We start from the raw sequence: 26,778 nt of genomic DNA on the forward strand, positions 1-26,778 counted from the left end.
ACCCTGAGTTTTAGGTACTACATTCCTAAGACTCAAGTTTATAGTGATAAAAGGAGTGCCAACAAGATAAACACATTCAACATTTGAGACCACATGGAGGGTCCCTAAATAGGAACCTAACAGCATTTCAGTGGAATAAGAAGACTGAGTTTCAGAACCACTACTAAGCATGTTAACTACTATGAGCCTGTAGGCTGAAAATGGATGCCCAAAGGTACAGAAGAACTTTGGGTGACTGTATAGGCAGCAAGATGTCTCTGTCATTTCTAGAATTTTGGAAGTTGCTTACTTCGGTAATATTATATCCTTCTGGAGTCTTTGATAGAGTTGAAGAATAGATAGTTATAGTTTTCCCTTGTTTTGATAAAAGATAAAATAGATAAAAATATTGTAATTGTAATTCTTGCTTGATAACTTTTGTTATATGTAATTTTACTGTGTTAAAGTTAAAGCCTTCCTTTCCTTTTTAAACAGAAAAGGGGAAATGGTATAGAAGGTCCTTCTGTATTTGTGTTGTTTTAATTGGTTAATAAAGAAACTGCTTTGGGCCTGGTAACAGGGCAGAACTTAGGTAGGCGGGGAGACAAAACTCAATTCTAGGAGGAAGAAAGAATCAGAGAGCCGCCATGGAGCTGCCAGGTCAGACATGCTGAATCTTTCCTGGTAAGCTACGACCTCGTGGTGATATACAGATTATTAAAAATGTGGTAAATCAAGATGTGAGAGTTAGCCAATAAGAGGCTAGAGATAATGGCCAGGCAGTGATTTAATTAATACAATTTCTGTGTGGTTATTTCGAGTGTAAGCTAGCCGGGTGGCGGGGACAAACAAAGGACCCACTCTCCTTGCAACACAAGTATGAAAAAAACATTTTAAAAAGATTTAAAAAAATTAAAACCATGTTAATGGTCTGGTTTTTAAAAAAATATTTTAAAATATTTCTCATAATTAGTAGCAGTAATTTTATCATGTGCAGCAGTACAATTTTGCACACAAGAACACAGATCCTATGTAGTGTGTGGTGAAGAGAACGTTGAAAACATTTTGACCCAGCACCCAATCAGATACAGATGAAGAGATAGACTGTCCTCTGCCTTCAGACATCTCCTCTTCCTCACCTCACATCTACCTCCAATAACTCACATCCCCTACCTGCAATGCTTGATGGCTCCTAGTTGTGAATTACAAGAAATAGGAAAGGTTTAAAAAAATGAATAAATGATTTTTGTCATATAGGTTTATACAACATTGAGACTGACAAGATCTTAAAGATCAATTAGCACTGTTCTTAAAAACCTTTCCAAAAAGTAACAATATTAATTAGAGCAAAACCTAGTATTTGGTAATAAAGCTTTTCAAGAGGGATTAACATCAGGAGTAGCACATGCATATTTGTCTTTTTTGTTGTTGTTTTTGAAGGAAAATGTATTGAACAGCTAATGGTGTGCAGCAAAATCAAGACTTACCTTTATTTTCTTCCGATGTTTTATCTTTGGTACATTTTTATCAGCAGGTCTTACTATTTTATCTGCTTTAATCCATTCATCATATCTAAAATTAAAAGAAATGAGCATAAATATATAAGCTACATGCTAGAGAAGGAGCTATGCTACATTCAAATAGAAAACTCAAATATTGAGTCCTAACATCTTACAACTTCAAAGTCTCTTGGAGATTTCCTAATTCAATCTGATAAGTACGCAATCAAGAATAAAAGAGTCAAATTGGCTGTCCCAAGGTCAATATAGATACTGACTGAACCAAACTCTCATAAATCCTCCAGGTTCACTCCCTGATCTATTGAAACCAAATGTACAATATTCAGAAATTACAATCTTTTTTTTTTTGCTTCTAAGCAGCAGGTAGGCTTTTTTTTTCTCTAAGCATGCCAAGAAACCATGTTGTAGTTAAGCAACACTGACAGAAAAACTTTTACTGCAGTTTAGAGAATACAAAATAACCTAGAGTAGAAAAAAAAAAAAAATAACCTACAGTAGGCAAGTGCTGTTGATAAAATGCTAGAAAAACATTCTAGCAACTTTGCTGTGTTCTAAAAAGCATTTACAGACATTAAAGGGTCAAAAGAGCTATGATGACTTCTCAACCCAATGTCCAAAGTCTCTAGAATTTTGCAAGGTGTGAAATATTATTGACTAAATTAAACTATTTATACCAAAAAAAAGAATAATTCTTTCTGTAAAAAATAAGTTTAAAAAAAAGTAACATCAGGAATGTATTCAATCATAGCTGGGTGATGGTGGTGCATGTCTTTAATCATTCCAGCACTCAGGGAAACAGAGTTCAAAGCCAGCCTGGTCTACAGAGTGAGTTCCAGGACAGCCAGAGCTACATAGAGAAACCCTATCTCGGAGAAGAAAAAGAAAAAAAAAATTATTCAATCATTCTCTTTTTCTTTTATAAAAGTATATACTCTGGAACCTGAAAATGAGGTTTAAAATGTTTACAATACAAATTCATTATTATAATCATTTATAGTAAAATAACAAAGTCAAAAATCAAGGACTAAATTAACAAAATTTAATAAATCAGGCCCTAGGAAACTAAGAGGGAGGGGGAGTGTCAGGAGCTCCAAACCAGTTTGGGTTTCAAAGTGAGATGCTATCTCAAAAAGCATCCACTCCTCTTAAAGAAAAAAAAAAAATTACACAGGTCATCATTTTATTAAATGTGTTTTTGTTATGACAAACAGAAAGCTTAGACGTATCTAAAGTAACCCTTAGGCAAGTGTTACACAGGTCACAGTGAAATTAATGACTCAACTCCACACAGGATCACAATGTGCTTCCTATTGATTAATAAACCTGATGGTGGCCATTAAAAAAAAGAGAGAGAATGGGGTCAGTTACAGGATGTACTCTGGGAACATCTCAATGTCTCTCTTACTAGTCACACACCATAAATGATTTTGAGGCTTAAATATATAATACTTGGGAAAGTTGTAAACCAAGTATTACTTTTCCTTTGGTATTTATCCTGCTATAGTAGTATTTTCAGCACATTTTGCCTTTCACAGAAGTATTAAAAACTGCAGTATGCTTAAGAAATCCATTTAGGGACAAAGAATACCTAAAAGGTAGAATGTTGGTTTCCCAAACCTAACATATCCTGGAAATACTTAAATTTTATAGGCATGAACAGGGTATTGGTTGGATCTAGAGCTTCAGCCTCCTGAGGGGATAGGGAGGATAATCACTTTAACCCAGGCGACCAAGTCCATCCAGCCTTGGAAACAGAGCAAGAACCTGTCTCAAAGGGATCAGTAAAATGGCTCAGCAAGTAAAATCGCTTGACATTCAAGCCCGACAGCCCTGCCTGAGATCAACCTCTAGAACCTATATAAACGTGGAAAGAGAACTGACTCCAAGACATTGTTCTCTAATTTCTACATGCATACTGTGGGATCCCACATAGATGTAACACCCCAAATAATAAATTTAAAAACAGAACCTGGCCAGGCATGTTGGCGCACATATTTAATCCCAGCACTCGGGAGGCAGAGGCAGGCGGATCTCAGTGAGTTTGAGGCCAACCTAGTCTACAAACTGATGTCCAGGACAGCTAGAGCTGCTACACAGAGAAACCCTGTCTTGAAAAATAAAACAACATATAAACAGAACCAATTTCAAGCCACCTTGTGAAATGGTGCGTGCACTTCAAAAACAAAATACACATAAACTCCTTTTATACTGTGAATAATCATTTCTATATAAGAGCCTATTTATTTACTTTTAGAGACAGGGTTTCTCTGTTTCTATGACTGTCTTGGAACTTGTTTATAGACCAGGTTGGTCTCAAACTTGCCTCCAAAGTGCTGGGACTAACGGCAAGTATCATCACATCCATTTAAAGTATTAGGTTTTTTGTTGTTGTTATTTTGATTTTTTTGAGACAGGGTTTTTGATATAGTACTGGCTGTCCAGGAACTTTGCCCTATAGACCAGGCTGGCCTTTTGTTTTGCTTTTGAGACAGTGTTTCACGTAGCATGGGCTGGTCAAAATTTGCTACATAGCTAAGACTGACCTTGAATGCCTGATGCTTTTGACTAGGGTGCTGAGATTATAGGAAATTCACATATCTTAAAACACCAAAAAGAAAAAAAAATTTCTAAAGATCCATGTTTTTAAAGAAAATAGCAAAAATAAGAAAATTTTCAATTAAGAGACAGAAAAACAGCTGCGTGACAATGGCACATGCCTTTAATCCTATCACTTGGGAGACAGACATAGGTAGATTTCTGAGTTCAAGGCCAAGCTCATCTACAGAGCAATTCCCTCAAAGTACATCTTTAAAAAACACTAGAATTGCTGGGTATTGTGGTGTACGCTTTTAATCCTAGCATACAGTCCAAAGCAAAAGTAAGAAAATCTCTGAGTCTGAGGTCTCTCCGGTCTACAAATGGAGTTTCAGGCCAGCATGAAGCTACATAGTGGAACCCTACCTCAAAAACAAAAAATACTGGAATGTTGGAGCTGACATTAAATCACACCTATAATCACACCCAGGAGGCCAAAACGGAAGGATGGAAAGCTCCGAGCTAACCTGGCTACATAGAGAGACTGTTTCAAAACACACCAAGCCAAATCAACATTAACAAGAAACCAGAATAAAAGAATATCCTGCAAACACGAGCAACCTTGTTCACTTGACCTCCCTGCACACGAGGCTCCCCCAGTTAATTACTGTTTTAAGAGTCAACAGCAAGATGCTGGGAGATAGCTTAGCAGAAGAGTGCACAGACAAGAGTCTGAGCGTATTTGCATTCACATACATGTGCCCACACACAGACACATAAAGAGAATAAAGCCAAAATATTTTTTCATGTTTAAAAAAAAGGAATCACACAGAATAACCAGCATTCACAATAGTTAGAAAATCGGAGCAACCTAATTATTCATTAACACATGAATAAACAATAAAAATGTAGCACATATATAATGAAATTTTATCAGGCTATAGATAAAAGTAAAATCATACATATGCCAGAAAATGGATAATCAGAAATCATTACACTCCATAAAATAAGCCAGGCTTAGAAAAAATACTTCATGGTTTCTCGAATATGTAGACTCTAGACTTTAAGTTTTAGATGTATGTAAGAGTATAAGGATCAGGAAATTAGAATGGGAATCATGAAGAGATACTTCTACTGGTTTCTTTTCTTAATTTATTTATGTATTTTTTTAAATGTATGAGTACTGTCTGCATGCATGCCTACATGCCAAAAAAGGACACCAAATCCCATTAGAGATGGTTTGTGAGCTGCCATCTGGTTCCTGTGAATAGAACTCAGGATCTTTGGAAGAACAGCCAGTGCTCTTGACCTCTGAGACATCTCTCCAGCTGAGAGATACCTTAATGAGGAGAAGAGGGTAACAGAATACATGTGACATGAAAGGAGAGCAATGTGAGTGAGAAAGGGAAGGAACCTACAGGACGGGAAAGGGAGATGAGGGAGAAAAAAGAAGAAGAGTATGAATGAAAACAAAGTATAGGCGAAAATGTCACAGGGACTTTAGGAAAGAGACTCAAAATATGCAGGGAACCGAGACACTAGGGGATGCATTCCAATGTGGATATCCACTGAGCAGACAGAACATTAAGACTGTACTAGAACTCTGAGCAACAGGTTAGCTTCAGGTGAACCCTTCAGTGCTAAGTAATTATATCCCTCCTCTTCATCAGTCAGCACGGCAATAAGAGGCTGAAGAACTAAAAGAGAAGCACCACCTGACCCGCTGGCTCACACAACACATCGCTGTCTTCTGGAGGCTCTTACTAGAGAAAGCAGAGAGACTGGAAGGCTGAGGCACACAGACTTTCACTAAAAGTATCAAGGAACAGTAACTGGCATCTTCATAGCAAGAAGAGGTCACATTCGCAGGGCAGCAGGGAAGAGGACTATTACTGGGTTTAGTTTTTTTCCATTCAAAAACAAATATTGAGCAGGGCAGTGGTAGGGTACGCCTTTAATCCCAGCACTCAAGAGGCAGAGACTGGTGATCTCTGAGTTAGAGGCCAGCCTGGTCTACAGAGTGATTCCAGGACAGCCAGGTTACACAGAGAAAACCTAGCTGGAAAAACAAAAACAAAAATACAAAATTTAAGCAAACTATGTCTGATTATTTTAATTAAGCTCAGTGGTTAAGCACTTGCTGGACATGAGCAAGGCTCTAGATTGAGCCTTAGTACTGTCAATAAGGGGGAAAAAAGTCTGGTTAGCCTCAGCTTTTAAATTACATTATAGTTACATTTATATAATAATTAATCTTACATAGAGAACCCAGGTAAGCATCTGATATACATCTAAACTGCTAGGCAAAGTACACATGCCAAATCTGAGACGATATCTACTGAAATCACCTAACACAAAGGACTCAGGTATCTTGTAGGACACATAAAAATGGTCAAAACATATATAGATAAACTTACTTATGTAACACATCTCAGCATATTCAGCAGGAAGTCACAACACAGCTCTTGTCTTCTAGGAGCTCACAATTTAACTTAGAAGACAGTGCAGAGCAGTAAAAGTAACAATACAAACCTTCTGAAAGAAGCAGGCATGGCAGATTTGACTTTTTAAAAATGTGTTCAAAATACTAACACAAAGCTAAAGGAAACCATTCAGAGACCACTGTGTACTTGCTCTCACCAGAGAAAATGAGAAGTTCTAAAAAGCTTATGTCTTTTGCTTGGCTGTATTGGCAAATCATCTAAGCAATCATTTGGCAATAATACAAACAGCACAATGTTAGTCTACCAAATATACTAACCAAATTGATGACTATGCCCACCTCCAACACAAATCTTTAGAAGCACAACTTGCAAAGAAATATTGTATGCACACCACGATATATACTCAGTCATACCTTTATTTTAAAAAACAAATTATACACAGAAACAGATGTTTTAAAAATACTTTCAGAACAGCTGAACATGGTGGTGCATGCCTTTAATTCTAGCACTTTAGAAGGCAAAGATAGATATCTGTAAGTACAAGGACAGCCTGATATACACAAGTGAGTTCCAGGCCAGCTAGAACTACAAGAGTGGGACCCTGTCTTAACAAAACAAAACAAAAATAAACTTTCAGAGCACCAAGTTGACATTATTCTTAAAAACTATCTGAAATATATGTAAAGGTTATTACAAAGAAAATACAAATGATCACCCAATAAATTAAATATCAAAATTCTAAATGGCACTCAATCATTATTTAAAAATTGTTGTCAACATTATTTTATACCCCCCAACTGTTAAATCCAGTGACATGAAATCCAGAGAATTCATCACAATAAAGAATAAGATAGCAGAGCCAGGCATAGTAGAATACATCTCTAAGTGCAGCATTTAGTAGATGGAGCAGGATGATCAAGAGGTCGTCCCCAGCTACACAGGAAGTTTGAGGCCAACCTGGGCTACATATGACCTTATCACCACCTCCCAAGAGAACATAACAACAGAATGATAGAAATGTGAATATTACAGCACTCTTGCATTTAAACAGCTCAACGAAACGGTGTGTCATCCTAGCAATAGAGTTTCCTAGGGATTTTAATATTAGTATAGGACTGCAGGGAGAGGGAACAGGTAATGCCAAAAAAGTATCACACAATATGAACGAAGCTAAGATCTCTGCAAATGGCTAGCTAAAAGCTGTGGCACTCACTGCACATTGTGATGATGAAGATACTAAGTTTTATGAGCATCCCCAAAGAAGAATTTTTCTAATATCTGATTAAGTTTAGGAAATTGTACTTGTACATATTTAAACAAAACAAATGTTTTTGTTAATCTGTAAATTATTAGACATAGAATATGTCCAAGTGGATGCTTTTAAAACGCCTGCACACCTATAAATACTCAATAGGACAGACCAAGGTTTGGGTCTGTCAACAGTCTTAGATGAAAATTCAAAGAAGGTTAATCTTTTTCATGAAGTTGGTGCTGACTTTCACTTGTACTCCTAAACTATGCTTAATTCAAAAGTCAGTCTCTCCTAACACAAGCTTACAGATAGATACTTCCTTACAAACCATTATTAATTAAGGTTCATTTTATGGGCTTTTAACTTTTACACTACAGGAGTACAACAGGCAGTTTTCCCAAGTATTTGCTGTCCTTTTATCATATTACTGTACTAATCTCAAAGCATGAGCACAATGATTTTGCATGGTTTTATCAGAACACTAATTCCACTCAATGGAATATACCACAAAATTACAGTAAACAAGGATAAACTAGTCAAGAAAAGAATAGAAAAATTAAGCTGAAAAGTAACAGTTCAAAAATTTTGAAAGGACAAAAGAAAAAGAGGAAAGTCGAAAGAAATGAGGATTCCCAACGAAATTTAATCCATCTCTCATTTGTTAACCAGGAGATAGGCTCAGTATTCTGAAGAAAAATTATATTTCTGAGTTCATAAAAATTCATTATCTGAATCACATTATGATTAGAAAAACAGGAATACTAAATAACAAATTGTAATAGTTATCAAAAAATAGAACAAATTAAGAGAGAAAACTTTCATTTACAAGTAAGAAATAAAACAAAAGAAAATTAAGGGAAAGAAAGTAAAAATGGGTGCAGCTGTGACAACCCGAACCTGGGCAAAAAGTATCATTGAAGGAGTATCAGGTGGATATGACATCATTGATAAAGCAAGACTGGATGGCATAACTAGTGGTCCTGGTAAGTAAGCACTGTTCTGGAGGCACGGGATGGGGGGCCTGGTCAGCGTGGGCTTACTCAGAAATAAGAACACAGAGGACGGATGCAGACAACACTGTCAAATAGTTTGTGGAGTGATGCACAGTGGAACCAAGCAGGCTAAAGACAAGATTTTCTTTAGAGACAGGAGAAGTAAGCGGTAGTCTTTAGTGGGAGTAATTTGAACAGATAAAAGAAATAGGTCCCAGGTCTTTTATTATACATCTGTATAGTACCATGACATTAACTTGTGACTAGACGTGACAAACACATAGCATGCCTGTAGATGCAGGCAGGGGGTGGCTACAGGGTAAGTCAGTAGAAATTTTCTTCTCATTTCAATTTCTCAATGAGATTAAAAAATCAAAGTTACCACTGAAAGTGAGGACAGGACAGTCAGAGAGTGAACAAAAAGAAAGGAAGGAATAAAGGCTCACAACTACTAATTTCACATCCCAGGAGAGTGGCGCACTGGTTTTACTTCAGACAGATCAGCTGTTCAAAGAGGGGGTCAAACAAGGGGAGGGGGTGCTCATGGTTGTCAGGGTTCTGCTCTCATCTACAACAGGGAAGGAAAAGAAGAGCTACAATTCAGATAACGCCGTGAGAACGGGCCAAGAAAAGGACAAAACACAAAGGGAACCGAGGACAGAGAAGATGAGAAACTATACATTATAAATTTCACTGAACAGTTTCCTTAACTGGACTAGAAATCTTTTCAGAGACCATTTTCTTAATGTCTAGTGCTTACCACAGCGTTTGGCACATAGTAGGTACTCAAATTTTGTTTGCCAAATAAAGCTTGATAGACAGCAACTAAATGTGATCAGAAAGGATAAATTTGCCACAGTCTTTTTAAATTTTTTTAAAGTCAGTGTACAAGTAATGGCAGAAAATACCTTTATGATCATCTGCCTCGCCATAATCTGCCCCTACATGCAGTTTTATTTCCCCTCACTCCAAGGAAAAATCTATATACTTATTAACAATGCAATATTTAAAATACATAACACAAGTTTATTTAAAGTAACATATTAAGTAAAATGGTATTTTCAAATTTCTCTAGTTTCTAATACAGAACACAATTACTGTTAGGTTAGGTAGAGTTCACAGCAAGTCATGGTGGTCCACACCAGTAATCCCAAAGGTAGGGAGGAAGAGGCAAGAGGATGGAAGCAAATTCCAGAGCTATGTATAGCCAGATCCTGTCTCAGAAACCAAAGACAAAGAAAAACTAAAATTAAAGTTTTAGAATTAAGTATCTATCTCTTTCCTATTCCTCTAGTGAATCAGTATCGGTATGCTATAATAAAGCATTCCTATATTATATAGCACAAGCCATTGCTGCTGCAGAGATGATTCAGTGGTTAGGAGTGCTTAGTACTTCCTCCAGAGGACCCGAGTTGTCAGCACACATGTCAGTCAACTCACAACCCCCTGCAACTCCAGTTCAAGGAGATCCAATGTCCTCTTCTAGATTCCATGGACACAAATAGCACACACTCACACAGACACACAAATAACAAAAATAAATCTAGAAAACAAAAACCAAGTAACCTAGATGGTTCTAATACAAGTTATGAAACACGGAAGAGTCTACCTACCATATTCAATGACATTTATGGTATCTTATTTGGCGGCGGCGGAGGGATTATGAAATAAAAAAGTTGCACTATATATACTCCAGGCTGGTACCACACTTACAATTTTCCTGCCTCTACACTAAGTATTAAAACTACATATGTAGCTCCTAGTGAGTTATTTTCATAATGCATAACCTTATTTTCTAAAATCAATCCTATATTTATTATATGACAAGGACATGATAACAAAACAGACTAATACTAACATCACTTGGAGAAATTTAAAAATCACAGCAGAAAAAAAATAAAAATCTACTATTAAAACCAGCTAAAGTAGGAGTTAGAGAGATGGTTCAATGATTGAGAGCACTGACTGTTCTTAATAAATGATCATTGAATCAGAAATAAAAAAATCACTACCAGTATTATGTCATTTGTGATTTGGGCTCAAGAACTCCAAATTTACCTGAAGTAAATTTAAATAAAATACATTTTATTCTTTCCATGTGGAAGCAGAAAAACAAAACAAAACAAAACAAAACTGATTCAAATAGTAATGTTTGTATAAATATAATCTTTGGCTGGGCAGTAGTGGCACACGCCTTTAAATCCCAGCACTTGGGAAGTAGAGGCAGACGGATCTCTGTGAGTTTGAGGCCAACCTGGTCTACAGAGCAAGTTCCCAGACTGGCGCCATAGCTACTGAGAAACCCTGTCTCAAAAAAACCTAGACAGAGATAGAGAGAGAGACAAAGATAGAGAGAGAATCTGTTTAAAATGTTTTATAACTGTAAATTGGAAAATGAAACTTTACATTTATGAATCTCAGAAAAAGGAAAACTACAGAAATCAACAATAAAAAAATTTTAAAAACTAAGATATTCTGATTGCTTTTAAGAAAAATTCTTACAGGTAATTTCCGATAAAATGTACACAAAAATGGCTCCATACAAAATGTCCTAAAACATCCTCAATCATCAATCAGTGTGACTGCCGATAAAGCTGTTTTCATCAACTTCCACATGTAAAGCTTCATCTCTAACATTTTCTAAATGGTAATGCAGACAGTATGCTGGAAACCCCTAAAGCAGTAAGAAATAGCTGAAGAGCTGATGGTGATTTGTTGCAGTCCTTTGGATTAGTTTCAGACATGAAGATACAGCAAGAGTAGTAATAGTTTTTGCTGGTTTATCAATGAGACACTCTTTGGTAACTACTGCAGAGAACAGGGACATTGTCATGCTCTCTAAAAGGAGATTAACTGTTATTGTGCTGAAGTACAATCCTGTCCTCTATGCTGCAGAAGTATGTAGATCCACCCCCGAGGTCTTCATCGAGATGGGTAGGGTCTTCTTTGCAAAGTTCTTAGCACAAGACTGTTTGAGGTCAAAACAGACAGCAACCGTCTTAATAGCACAAGCATGACTTGATGGTTTTATCACTTTCCTTCCTGTGTCATTACAAATCTGAATACCTCAACTTAAAATCTTCCTTTCCTTCTCTCAATTTCGAAACTGAAATACTGGCTCTTGCCTTCTGAAACCCAAACACTAAGAGAACTATGCTTTTCTTTAGTCAATCTTTTCTTAGAAAATCTTGAGTTTTATCGGTTTTATAAAAAGTTATGTTTGAATTGTGAAATAATTTCCTTCGTGTCTTATCTCTTATGCTTGTGCTTAAGAAGTCAATTAGTAAAGATAATCAAGCCCTAATTCTGTGAAATCTGGATAATGCCTTAAATTTTATTCATCAGTCATGAACTTCAAGCACTGACTTCAATATAAGCCAAGAGGAAAAACTGCTTCTGTATTGAAATCAGGAAAGTAACTAAGAATGAAGAACAGAAAGGACAGCTGAAAGACGGCAAGCCTCTCTACTCAGTGGTGGTCCTGAAGCTGTGCTGGCTCAGCCTTCAGGCTACTTAGTTTGCATGCACCTGCGGGAGGAGCAAGATCACTTTAACACCTTGATTCAGTAAAATGAAAACTGCCCAAGACTAAATCACTGCACAGAATATTCCCATGGAAGAATCTGAGGTTTCTAGCTATCAATCAGACTGTCAATGAGTAAACTGCCATGCAATAAAGACAGAAGAGCCAACAGCTTTGAGGACAGACTGCATCCAAGAGTGCATGTACCATCTATAAAGACTATGCTTCAGAACAACTACACTTCAAAGCACTGGTAAGAAGGCCTTCTTAAAATCCACACCTTTACTAGTCTTACTGACAAGAAATTTAATGAGTTTGAACTTCCTGACTTAAACTGCTGTTTTCTTTCTTGAGTTAGAAAAAGACCAAAATTATACTTTTCTCAAATTAGAAAGGCAATGAGATTAAGTCACACTTCCAGAACTTGCCACTGTTATAACAGAACAAAAGGTGTACTACTAGGAAATGGAGAATTCAAAATGTTTTCTGGATATTGCATTTGTATCCATGTGACAGTAGAGACTGAACTGAAGGACTCAAGGCTCAATAGGTACTCTGCCTATGAGGCACACCTCACCCCAAGAATAACTTTAACTGAAAAGCTTGACAACTGTATTGTTCTGGAATACACAAGAACTCCCTTCACAAAACCACCAGTAGAAACTACCAAGCTTAATTTTTCAAGCTCCAACTATTACAAGCTAGATTTAATACAAGTAATTTCAAATGTAACATTAAACACTCCAAAATTAATGAAGTTTCTGTTAAAAGACAACTAAGTGGTCTGTCTTAAAGACTGACTTCTCAATTTTGGATAAACCCGAAATACAGTCTCTTCAGATAAACTCCCCAGAATCATGCAAGTTAAAATCTCAAGTCATTGACAACAACCTCTGAGCAGCTGTCATTGCCTGGACTCAGGAGTAACGGGCAGGTGCTCTCTCCCTTAGCACACTTGTAGGGGTTTTTAGCTATAATGTCACAGATACAAGTAAAGTCCCTGAGACTTCTGAAAAAGTAGTAATGTAGTTGCTGATAGTAAGATCTTTTAAAAATTGGTGATGCTTCTTAAAAATTCCAACCTTGAAATGTTTGCCTACTGGAGGAGAGTGTGATGACTTAGGAAGACCACAGAGAAGAGTGCGGGGATTTAAAATGGAGAAAGCAGGCAGCCTGGTAGTGATATGATGAAGTCAAAAAGTAGAAATCATTACCTATGTGAGGTTTTTCTATCATTTCATTCCAGTGTCCACACTATTAATCTCTATGTATTAGAATTAACTGTCTAGATCTATCTTTCACTCACTAAAGATGTTTGTGAAGTGCTGAAAACACGAAGCAGGGTGGTAGGATGTCATTAAGTGAGGTATTTACATGCTAAAAGCTTGATATTTTTAATGTTAATGTGATTCCAGTTAGAATACTAGTAAGTCTGTAATTCGTTATGTAAGTTTTTAAATAGAAAAGTATTTTAGAAGTGGGTGTAATAATCACTAGCTGAAACTCAAGTTACCTCACATTCCATCCGCAGTAATGCACCAAGTAAAGGACCTCTCCACCTTCGACATCAGAATCTTTTATACTAGCTTCATACATTTTTTGATTTTTCCCTCGTCCATACCGCACTTGGACTTTCATGCCTGGTGGATAGCATTCAAACTCCTCTTCTTCATTGTTGTCATCCTCATCTTCATCCTCATCTTCTTCCTCCTCTTCTTCCTCCTCCTCTTCTATTTCTTCATCATCTTCATCTTCTTCTTTATTGGTTTCATCTCTTGAAAGGTTTAAAAAATTGCAGAGTTAATAAAAGTTACTTCATATGCGTTTCAGTTCCAAACCACATATACCGATAAAAATCGTGGCTGTGATTGTTCCGGAACAGCAGGTTCCATGTGTATAAAATGCTCTGAGTTTCAAGTTAGCACTAAAAACTTAAAACCTGTGCGAGGACAAGTGTCAGAAAGATCTATTTAGAAGAAAATGAAGAAGCAAAAATATGTTCATTCAAAGAAAATTTCCTTTACTGAAATCCCAGTCCTTGGGAGGATGAGGAAGGAGGATCAATGTGAGTTCAGAGGCCAGTCCAGGTTACATAGTATGACCCTGCTCAAACAACAGACACAGAGACAGAGAGAGAGATTAAATTTGAATGATTGATTTCCACCAGTCAAAAAGATCAAAAGACCATAAGTTGTGTTGAATGGCAGGAAACTAGTATGGCTAACTAACAATTCTCTCAAGTTTTATTACAGAAGGGTTTTACCACTCAGCTGACATAAAAACGCACGCACGCACACATAAACACTTAACTGCCATTTTCTGATTAAAACTTATTCTAAAACAAATATTCCCAACTGAAGAATGATTAAACAAAAATAAATGTTGAAATAAATATAATTTTAAGTTTCACAGGTATGTCCTACTACAGTCACATAAATATCACATCTATGCAAATATCACAAATTTTGCTTTTTACCAGGTATCTACTAAACTTTCCTGCCATGGTTTCTTTTAACCTGAAATTTTTTTTTTAAGTAGGAAAATTGAGAGGCCAACTCCAAATACTGAAAACTAAAACACAAACTATCCCACACTTAGGAGTACTAAGCTATTTTCATCATTCCTATCACATTAATTTCTAAAACGGGAATTCATATTACTGTTTTTTTTTTCAACTAGTATTTTGAGACAATCTCATTATGCAGACAAGCCTGGCCTTGAACTTGTGATCCTCCTGTCACAGCCTTCACCATGCCAGCTTCAAGTTTTTCTTTAGTTTGTACTGAAAAAGTTAAGTAAAATCTCCATATCCGAATCTTCCCAATCACTAGTTTTACATAAAATAAGTTTCAATATAATTCAGTGTTATATTTAGGCAGTTTGTCTGTCCTGCATTAAGCGTATACACTATTAACAAGTCTCTCTCACAAAGGATCTATCATCACTTCATAGCTAAAAATGGTGATCATATGAATGAAAAGAGATACAGAAAAGTCCCTGCAGTACTAATTTCAGTTTTACACTCTTTTGTAAAATCTTTTCAGTGATAATGGGTCTCTGTAGTGATATTTTGTTTGTAATCTAACAAATAAAGCTTGCCTGAAGATCAGAGGGCAGAATTAAGCCACTAGTTAGCCATAGAGGCCATGCAATGGTGGCACGCACTTTTAATTACAGCACTAGAGAGACAGAATCTATCTAAAGGAGAAAACAGAGCTCACACAAAGGTGATCACAAGCCTTTAATCCCAGCACTACGGAGGTGGAGACAGGAATGATATGGCCGGGTCGAGATAGGAATATAAGGCAGGAGGAAACAGAAGCTCAGATGCAGTGTGAGGTTTCGTAGAGACAGCATTCAATCTGAGTATTCGTAGAGACAGGACTGCCTGGTCTGAGACAGAGGTAAGAGCTAGAGGCTGATTGTTCTGCTTCTCTGATCTTCAGCATTAATCCCTATATATAACTCTGGGTTTTTATTATTAAGAAAAATTAGAATTCGTGCTACTTGTCTCAGCTGTATAATTACACAGGCAATAAGAAAATCTAACGGATGCATGGAACGAAGAGTGAGTTAACAAAGGTACTAGATCCATCAATTTTGTTGGAAGCGGTGACTCAAACCTGTAAGCCCTCCTAGTACTCAGGAGGCTGTCAGGAGGATCGCTAGATCAAAGGCAACATACAAAGACCCTCAGAAATTCAAAACAAAGAAACAGACAAAGATAAAGACTTAGGTATAGTCAAGTTGGTCAGTATTTAGAAACCTAGACCTAAATGACAACAGTTTTAATCTGAAATGAAAAACAAAACAAACATTACCATTTCTAATATGAAATATTTTAACTAGCCAAGATAACAACCAAATCAGAGATGGCATTTAATTATTAAGAATAACCTTAAATGAATGTGCTATTTAAATGAAACAATGAAACTGCTAGGAGAGCTCTCCTAAAGACAACTACTTCTTCATGTCTTACGAATACATCCTGGACATCTAAGAGAAAGGGAGTAGTGAGGAGCATAGTACAAAGGAAAGAAAGCTCCAAAACAAATTAGTGTAAATACCCAACTAATAATACACTGAGCCCACTGGGTACAAGCAATATTATCAGACATAAAGACAGTCCTGTAAATGACTGAAGAAACAAAACACTAGAAATTGTAAAATAGACCAATCGAAAATTTAAAAAATTGCACGATCTCAGACACAAACTAAATGAGATTTTATTAAACTACAGACTGAAGGTCAAAAAAAGCAATTAACATAAATACTGGCAATTAACAAAAGAAAACTGCTCTGTTTTTATTTTCAAAGGTATCGCTGGCAAATTTGAAGAGTGAATGATGAACCTGATGCATAGAATGCTCAGAAACGCATTTCCTGAAAATATCCATTATACTCATTGAAAACTAAGCTGATAAATGTATTACATAGAAGCACACATACATACGCATTTATCTTCTTTAAAAAGTATTGTTAATGTATGTTTTGTGTGAGTACAAGTGTACTGGACCACAGGGCAAGTATGGAATCAGAGGACAAGTTTAGTGAGTTGTTTCTCTTCTTCCACTGTGAGTTCTGGGACTCCAATTCAGGCACTCATGACTTCCAGGACAGACACTTTTACCCAGTAAGCAATCCTGGCAGTCCTGAAGTTATGTATCTTCTCTGAGAACAACAATGCTTGGGAAACAAACTATGTCAAACTTCTCACCTGAATCAACAGAGAAATGCAACATTTCCCTAGTCTGTTATTACTACTCACAATGTAAGAAGAAAACGAAGCCACAGTATGACAAATATGCACTGAAGAGCAAGCACCAAGCCAAGCAGTTTCTAAGTATTAACCTTTTTAGTCTCCTAACCCAAACTTTGGAGTTGGGACAGAGAAAATTCTTGATAGTAGCCAAGCAGGGAATACTTAAATACCAAAAACAAACAAAACAAAAAAGACCTCATATCCCAATGTGTTTAATTTTTTATAATTGTAAATAAATATTCTATCAGCACTTAATGATAAAACTAAGAAAGCAATTATAGTGTCTGCCTTTATCTGTAGTTTTGCTTTCCCCAGTTTTAGTTACCCACAATCACTATTAGTTAAAAAATATTAAATAAAAAAATTCCAGAAACTAAACTAACAACTCATAAATTTTAAGTAATATGCCATTATGAGTACTAAAATAAAATCTTGCTCTGACCTACGACACTCTGCCAGAAACTACTCATCTCTATGTGGAGAGCACCTGCACTCTGTGGAAACCAGCCAGTAATGATTTGGCAGGCACGTTAGTGCAACAGTGCTGGAAAGGAGGCAGCAGGGCAGGAGAACGGAAGGGCAGATGAACTCGAGAGGTACAGCAGGGCAGATAAGAAAACACACAGTAGTCATGTTGACCCTGCACATACAGTGAGTGGCCCCTAAGATTATGCTGCTTAGTGATGCCATAGCCAGTTTAATCTGTGTAAAGACACATTTCATGTTACACACAACAATAAAATTGCCTAACAACAGTTTCACAGAACAAACGTGTAGTTAAGCAACACAACTGCACTTTTTCATAGTCATTTTCTTCATATGTTTAAATAATGTTAAATATGAGTGTTCATAAAAGGAAAGCTTCAGTTTGTGGTATGAATAGTCATGCCTTACTTAAAAGGGATACATGCTTAGAAATGCGTCACCGAACAAACAGAGAGTGCACTTATATAAACCTAGAGAGGCTAGCTTTCTATATGCCTAGGCTATGCAGTAAGCTTCACATGAACAGGACTGACTTTATCATCAGTGTGCAGGCCAAAACTGTACTCATGAATATTCACAGTACATAAAGAACTCATACAACTGAAAAGTTAAAGAGACAAAACTTTAAAACAGAATTTATTGACTAAAGTTGGACTCTTAGTAACAACAAAGAAGAATGAGTAGCAAGTATCTGTGAACAGTAGAAAATACTCCAGAAACACTGTTGCTCTCGGATTTTTAGCTGACAGTTACATATGAATTTTTTCCTGAGTTGGAAATTTCTGGTAGGAACACTTGTAATATTCTCTACACGAACAATATGAAGCCATACACCACATGTTCTACTCTATTCATCTGAACCTTGTACTGTCCTGCTCCACCTTAGAGTATAACTATATATTTGTATTGCTTTTTTTCAGTATTTCAGAAAGCTAAACTAATCAACATGTTTCAGTAAAAACTCCCAATCTTCACTAAGTTTATTAACTGCAATAATATCCAATAACAGTATGGTATACTTAAAATATGCAAATATATACAGATATGTAACAAAAATATAAAAATCACGCCTTACTATAGTCACCTGATCACATTTAATTGTTTCCTTCCCTATTTGTGTAAGTTTTTAAAATACTAAAATGAAAAAGTTAGCTATATTTATTTAAAAGAGCTCCTAGCACTATAGATGCTAATGATTTTTTAAAGTCTCAGAGATAAAAATCAAAGATTACCTACAAAACCAAGAACTCACCAGCAGAACATTAAGTCAACATTCTCAAGTAGCCAAATCAAGTAAGTATTACTCACTACACACAGGCAAAATGGCCCAAACATTCCCTGCTTAAGATACACATACATCCTCGAATCCCAGTCAGTGGATCATGTTCATGACTTATTACCCGTTAGCAGCAGACTTTAGTGCAGTGAAAAGCATTGTTCCCTCAAAAAAAATTATTGATAAATTTCCATGATGAGAGCAAGAATAGATCAAAAAACTATGATCTTTTCAACAATTCATATTAATAGGGTCTCTGAAGGAACTAGTTTTTCTTCATGAATGCAAATAACTCTTCTATACTTCATCAATTTAATTTCAAGCATTTACAAGAGCAAATAATAAAACTGTATCCAGCCAAAATGCATCACAGCCAAATCAAGTATCTTACCCAGATCGTGCTTGCTCTTCTTCAGCATCTACCTCTGTGCTGAGGGACTCCTCTGCCCTAGCTGTGTCACTGTCTTTATCTTCTGAGTTTTCCTTTTCTTCTAGCTTTTTAATGCTGGCTTCATTTTCTTGATCAGACTGTGCAGGTATAGATTCTAATAAACTCTTTTTATTTCCCTAGAGAAAGATCAAAAGAACTAAACCAACAACAGTAAAAACATAAGCCTAAATAAATCCCTGACCTACCTGTCAGCAATGAGAGGTGCCAACCAATATGACACAGCTATTACTACTGATCAAACAAACATGCTCTGTAAGAAACTCCTATATTTCAGCCAGGCAATGGTGGTGCACACCTTTAATCCCAGCACTTGGGAGGCAGAGGCATGCAGATCTTTGTGAGTTTGAGGCCAGCCTGGTCTACAGAGTTGCAGGACAGGCTTCAAAGCTACACAGAGAAACCCTTTGTCAAAAATCCAAAGAAAAGAAAAGGGAGAGAGACAGAGAGAGATTCCTACATTATAAAGAACACACTACATGAAAATAGCTAGAACTCAGTTTGAATAGTTACTATAAAAGCTATTCTAAAGTAACATTTGAGAGCTGGGGATATAGCTCAGTAGGAGATTTTGGGACTCTGGGTTTAAGCCCCAGTATATCAAAAACTAACAAAAGATACAATGAACTATAATACTGCGTAATATACTAGTAAATTAATTTAGGGAACGTTACAAAGGCTGTAGAAAACATTTCAAGACAACAAATGAAAACCGAAGTGTGTCAGGTTACCAGAGAGGGTTTGATGTTCTCTTTTCTTTCACTCTCATCCTCCGCAGGTGTCTCCTCTTTTGGTATCATGTTCTTATTGTCTTCCACATCGACTTCTTTGACCTCTGTCTCACTTTCTTCCTTAACTTTTATTTCTTTATTTTCACAATCCTTACATGGCTTATTAAGAACTTTCTCTGGCAATGCCATCTGAAAATCAATATTAGCTGACCTGCAGTACTCTTCAAAGCCATATAAGTACCTAGAAAGACATAAAGAAGATACCTTTGTTAAGAAACATTCCAATATATTACTGAACAGCATGGGGAGTTGGAGTTGCTTCGATTGTTTTCTTTTGTTTCATCTTCTGAGGTAGCCTGAAGCTGGAGGATATGAGGAAGCCTCCTGGAGTCACAAGTATGCGTTTCCTTGCCCAAGTTACAGAGTTGTTATTTAATACATATCCATGCTTTCGATTATATACTCCCTTTGATGCATTTTAATTATTTATCTCACCTTTTATTGAGGAAAAAGTCTAATTATGTAACACCAAAGTTCTTGACACTCCTACCTCAGCCTCCCAATTTCTGTGATTACAGATGTGGGCCACAATGTCTAGATCCTCCCTCCCCCTTTAAAAAAAACACAAATTAACATTTTATCCAATAAAATAAATCAATTTTTTAAAGTTACAGGTAAATGGGTAGGGCTAGAAACAATTACTATGAGTGAGGTAATCAGACCCAGAAAGACAATCTCATTTTCTGTTGTCTATGAATGTTACTGCTGAACCTTCAAAATATGTGTATTTTCTTAGTAATACCCACAAGGATCAGGGAATTACTAGGGAGTCATAGGGAGGGACTTTTAAGGAAGGGAGTAGAATACACTTGTATAAAAAGTTAAAAGGGAATAATGGAATATGAAGGGTTAAACAAGTGTGGGAGTGGAGGGTGTGTTAGGAAAAGGAATGGGGGAGGGATAACTAACACCAAAGCCCTCTTGAAAATAAATTACCTATAACAGGACGACAATGCCTATACTAGACACTGATGATAGTAAGTAAAAAGCCCAGTGGAGGTAAGAGTTACTTTCTTTGAAGTTACTGGCCTGACATTCTCTAGATCCCTACAGGCTATTTCATGGCTCTTTATTACTCTTCAAAACTGACTGTAAAATCCTTTTGCTGAAGACGCCACAGGCTTGAGTAATAGGGCACGGTAATCAAGCTATTACAAATGTGGATGCTTCATCCCTACATGCTCACTTTTATAGTGCTAGAAGGTGCTATGCAAACTACTGGAAGAGAAAAGTATCCTTACTCATCCCAGTTATTTTTAACCCTTCAAGCTATAATAATGACTGGCCTGGAAAGGCATGTCCACGAGTGCAAAAGTGGTACAAACATTATGGAAGTAAAGCAACTACTTTCTGATTAGATTTAAATCCGACTTCACAGAATAAAACCCATACCTGGGTACCGTTATCAGGCTAGGAACCTATGGCTAGGCAGGTCACAGGCACTAGAGGAGAGCCTACTATTATTATTATCACAGCTAAATGGGCATAGTATTTAATTACTAATGATTTATCATTATACTCATAGATTACCTGAGAAACTCCTATTCACAGTGACCCACAACTAGCTAACAGCTAAGGTACAGAGGATAAGAGATTGCCAAATGGTCATTCACACAGGAAAAAAAAAGTGGGGAGAGGGCATAAACCCCAGCCAAGAATCAAAGATCACAGTGAAAGGGATGGAAGGAAGGGCTGGAAGGAGTATGAGGGCCTGAGGTGGTAGATGACTACAAATAAACAGTGTCCTTCTTGACACAGCAGGGCAGCTACACACATGAACTCACAGGAACTGGAATAGAATATGCAAACCCATGCAGGCCTAAGTCAGACTCAATCTCAGTAAGGAAAGAAGAGTTGGGTACTTGATTCCACCCAAGCTGCAGATCTATGGGCAAATGTTAGCTGCTGGGAGGAGAGGGAATTTTCTCTGAGAGTATAGTCCATGGTAGTTAAGTGAACCACTCTCCAAGTAGAAGACCACACATTCAAGAATACTGGGCAGCACAAATTGGTCTTGAAGGAAATGGGGGAGGGAAAGTGGAAGTAGAGAGTGAGTAAGCAAGAGAGAGAATGAATATTGAGTGGGTAAAGAAGGAAAGGAGGGTGAATATGGTCAGAACACACATGAGGCTCTCAAAGAACTTAAAACATAATACCTGTGGTAAGAGTAAAAAGTTATAACCTAAGGAAAAGTAACAACAGTAGCTATCAGAAGGATTAGTGGAAGCTATTAAAATTATTAATGATAAAAAAACCTATTCTTGAATTTTTCTAATACGCAGGTATCAGGAGCTTTGGTAAACTTCATTCCATCAGCAGAGTACTCCTAAGAGGTAAACTGTAATAACTCTCTCTATCTAAGTAAAAAGACGTAGGAAAACCTTACAGGATCAAAGATTACCAACAGGTAATAATGGCATCTTTTTTGGCTTTGAGACATTAGCTTTTTAATTTCTATGTAGTAATTTTCAAGTGATCCTGGCATTCAATGTTTTCTTTACAGACTTTAGATTTACTGATATCTAGAAATATTTCTTAGGTAAAAATTTCCATTTTTTTCTAAATTAGCTTAAGTTAAATGATATATCTGATACTGTTTTCTAGGTAGGATATTGAAGATAGTCACATCAAATACACTGGCTTACTTTTTATAAGCACATTTAACATTGTATCCTGCAGCTGAATTTAAGACAGGGATCCCAAGGTCTTGGTAGACTTGCTTCCAAACAGCTCCACTTTCAATCTAATGGACAAAAGAAATAAAAAATTTCCAGTCAAAGGTGGGAAGGTAGTAACATATTTCACATACATAATAAATGTAATGTGCCTACATTTCTTGGTTCCAGGCTTTTAAGCATGAAAAATACAAAATGATAAATTTTAAATGTGCTTTCCAAATAAAAAGCTTTATTACTCTAACAAATGTCAGACAGTTCTAAGTATCAACATACTGGGCCATTAGACTTTTAAATAAATTCAGTTATGATAAATGTCAAAAGTACATGATTTTAAATCAAAACATCTAACAAAAAGAAAAATACTGAGGGCTGGAGAGATGGCTCAGAGGTTAAGAGCACTGACTGCTCTTCCAGAGGTCCTGAGTTCAATTCCCAGCAACCACATGGCAGCTCACACCATCCGTAATGAGATCTGGTGCCCTCTTCTAGCCTGCAGGCATGGAAGCTGAACACTGTGTACATAATAAATAAATCTATCTTAAAAAAAAAAAGAAAGAAAGAAATGCGGTTCCATCTCTGTTCAACAGAGATCTGTAGAACAAGGACCGCCGTGCTGTGCTCTCAACAGACGNGGGAGGGAGGAAAAAAATATTGAAAGTATATTCTTCCTATCAAAGTCACAAGCTAGCAAGTCAAAACTATTTTACAAATTTAGTAAGGCATTTTAATCAATAGCACATTCTGAGTTGGATGAATCATATATCCTAACTTTAAAACATCATCTCAGATCAGATCAGCAGTTTTAGTAAAAGGAAGCGGGGAGGGAAGAACTTGGTATAGTAACATGCCTTTAATCCCTACACTGGGGATAGAAGCAAGTGGATCTCTGAGTTTCAGGCCAGTCTAGATCTCTATGGAGAGTAACAAGCCAGTGAGGGCTAAATTTTTTTTTTCTTTTTGTTATTTTTGTTTTTTGTTTTCCAAGACAGGGTTTCTTTGTAGTTTTGGAGCTTATCCTGGAACTAGCTCTTGTAGACCAGACTGGCATCGAACTCAGAGAGATCCCCCTGCCTCTGCTTCCCAAGTGCTGGGATTAAAGGCGTGCGCCACCACCGCCCAGCTCTAAGATCCTATTTCTAAAAAGAAAAGGGAAAACCAAGTGCTTCCACCTCTGTGGCACTCCAGACTCAGATAAGACTTCACCAAAGTCTGACACCTCAACAGGAAATCAGACTTGTCACAGAAAAGAATCATCTTTACTCTGTTTCTAAACTGTATTTTCATCTTAGTTTCCTTTCATTCTTATTAAGACAATAATTTTAGAGATGACAGATACATCAGGAAGCACATTATATGAAAACCACAATCACTATAGTACTTACATTATCAAATCCTCCAAGTTTGTGTACAAGCCTGAATAACTTAAAAAGATTCAAATTCCGATACCCAAGCACAGGTCGTTTGTTAATAGGTGTACCTATTAAAACACAAGATGTATTAGTACCATGCTACATATTTTTATCTAAAAATCTCAAATGATTCACCTAATACCAATGAGTTCTACATACATACTCCACAGACCGCCTCCCCCCGCAGAAAAAAAAAACACTTTTAATCTAAACCCATGTTACCATTTTTCAAAAAGTTTTTGCACACCAGATTTTCAATCTTATGTTTCTTTCTAGCATCGTCCCTCTGGTGATATAGAGGATGAATATCAAGTAAGGCTTAACAAATTGCAAATCTTTCAAACATTAGGGAGACAAAGCTAAAAAAAAAAAAACTAAAGAAGTACTGAGAGACCCACTGGGCAGCTGTCAATCTTACGAGGTTTTCTCTGTGCTTTGATCATTTGCACTCCAAATGATTTTCCAGTGAAGCTACACCTTTGTTTCCTTCAACAGAAGAAAACACTAAGTAAAACTACCAAGATGTTAAAAAGTAGTAAAAGAAGAGGGCAGAGCCAGGCTGCAACACAGCCTGGATTTCCCACACCCACGTGGGTGAGTGGATTAGCATCTTGCTATCATTCTTCCCTAATTAGGCGTTACTCATTTTCTGCACTTTTTCTTGTATATCACACAAAACTATAAAGAAGACCACACTTCTTAGGCTAAGTCTCCATGAATACAAACAAATAATAAAGTGATCAAAAATATTTAACATTAAAGAATATGAAAATACCCATACCATAACACTCATTACCATTCATAAGTACAAAAAAAGACACTTTGAACTAGTTCCTCAAGGAACAAGACTGTCACAGTAAATTTTAAAAGGTTAGCATATATCCTCTGCCCTACTTTAGTTCACGTGTGCTTGTATGTGTGTGAGACTAGGGACTAACCATGTTTTGGACATGCTAGGAAAATATTCTACCAATGAACTATGAACCTGGTCCACTTCTTACTTTTTTTTTGAGATTTTTGTTTTATGTAAATAGGTATTTTACACGTACGTGTGTCTGTGCACCATGTGCATGCCTGATAACCTCAAATCCCATGCAGCTAGAAATATGGACAGTTGTTAGCTACAAGATGGATGCAAGTCATCTAGAAAAGCAGTCATCACTGCTGCCCACTGAGCTATCTCTCCAGCCCTCCTTTTTACTTTTCATATGTGTTCATGTTTCTGTACATGTACATGTATGTGGAGGCCACAGGCATTTTTGTTTTTTCAGGGTCTCTCACTGATTTCACCTATTTGGCTAAACTGGTCGGCATGTCTCTGCCTTTCCAGCACTAGGATTCCATGGACATGCCACCATACTTGGCTTTTTAAAGTATCACTAATGGGGTGTGAACTCATATACTCCTACTTATAGGGCAAGTAGCAATTTACCAGCTAACCCATCCCTTGGCTTTATTTTTACTTTTGAGATGAGGTCTCCCAAAAGTTGCCCAGGTTAACTTGAATCCTCTCTGGCTCAGTCCTGAGTAGCTGAAATTACAGGTTTCTACCATTAAGCCCAATTTTAGTCCTTGTTCCCTTTCGAAGAGCATGGTTTAAGGAAGGGTTTCGCGTATCCCAGGCTAGCTTCGAATTTGCTATGCAGCCTACGATAATCTTGAACTTCCAATTCCTGCCTCCACTGGGAGAGTGCTAGGACTGATTATAAGCATTTGCCACTACACTCAGTTTATGTGGCTTCATGTAGGCCAGACAAGCACAGCTACCAACTAAGTCACATCACCAGCTCTATTCTTTACATTTCTTTGCAAAATTAAGCATATTCAGAAAGTTGCCACACTCAGCTGGATATTTTGTTAAGTTTTTTTTTCCAGATTTCTTTTCCTTTTTGTGTAAGGGGGAAGGAACTTTTCAAGACAGTATCTCACTATGTAGCCCAGGCTAGCCTCAAGCTTACACTCTTCCTGAACTAACCTCCCTAATGCTAGAATTAAAGACAAGAACTATCACATCCAGCCTATACTTTTCTCTATTTCTGGGTCTCTTCTTGGTTAAATTCTCTTTGTCTATGAAGTTGGGTCTTAGGACACACTCAATGCTCAAACAAGTGTGACCTTCTGTTTTCTATCTTACACATAGTTAAGAGTGACATACTCAGCTCCATCTTCCGTGAACTTATATAGTAAGTGACACACTCATCTATTTCCACGAACTTACACAGTAAGAGTGGCACACTCACCTCTGTCTTCCATGAACTTATAAAGCTGCTGAAGGAAGTTCTCCCTCTCCTCTGGAAATGGTTCTATTTCTTCCTAATTTTAATCACAGAAGAAAAGATATTGTTTTCCTCAATTCAGAGTTTTATTAATGCAAGCAATATTTCTTGCCAAGAGAAAAACTAACACTCATTTAAATATTTAAAAGGTAGTTTACAAAGTATTTTTTACTAAGCTGTTCAAAACCAAGTAAGTCTAGACATTTTGCATTATATAGAAGAACACATCCTAAAAGGTATCTCAATAGAATTCCAACTGTCAATTTTTGTATACGACTAACAAAACTGTACTATTATCAGAGATCTATTCTTTAAATCAAGGTCACAGGCTCAAGAACACCTACTCTCATTTCTATTAAAACTGGGCTAGAGTTTAACATCAAAGTTGATTCCATTGTTGTTCCTCA

General features: G+C 36.8%; 1 protein-coding gene across 5 annotated transcripts in view; it reads right to left on the bottom strand.

Annotated features, from left to right (window-relative positions):
• The window catches only part of Arid4b (AT-rich interaction domain 4B), a 119,575-nt gene that overhangs the window by 17,611 nt on the left and 75,186 nt on the right, over positions 1-26,778 (bottom strand). For 3 of the 5 annotated variants that reach the window (XR_007591707.1, XM_050142232.1, XM_050142233.1), the window contains exons 12-18: positions 26,336-26,408; positions 24,069-24,163; positions 22,654-22,751; positions 19,949-20,189; positions 19,161-19,336; positions 13,759-14,019; positions 1,467-1,551 (exon numbers count right to left, since the gene is read on the bottom strand). Coding sequence is in view for 4 of the 5 variants with exons in the window: in XM_050142232.1 (XP_049998189.1) it covers positions 1,467-1,551; positions 13,759-14,019; positions 19,161-19,336; positions 19,949-20,189; positions 22,654-22,751; positions 24,069-24,163; positions 26,336-26,408 (1,029 nt within the window). In the remaining variant the exon portion in view is untranslated. The remainder of the gene's footprint in view (positions 1-1,466; positions 1,552-13,758; positions 14,020-19,160; positions 19,337-19,948; positions 20,190-22,653; positions 22,752-24,068; positions 24,164-26,335; positions 26,409-26,778) is intronic. The other 2 variants (XM_050142234.1, XM_050142235.1) reach the window with 2 other exon arrangements.

The sequence above is a fragment of the Alexandromys fortis genome, unplaced genomic scaffold, assembly GCF_014885135.2.
Source record: "Alexandromys fortis isolate MF-2015 unplaced genomic scaffold, M_Fortis_MF-2015_v1.1 scaffold_5, whole genome shotgun sequence".
NCBI lineage: Eukaryota > Metazoa > Chordata > Mammalia > Rodentia > Cricetidae > Alexandromys > Alexandromys fortis.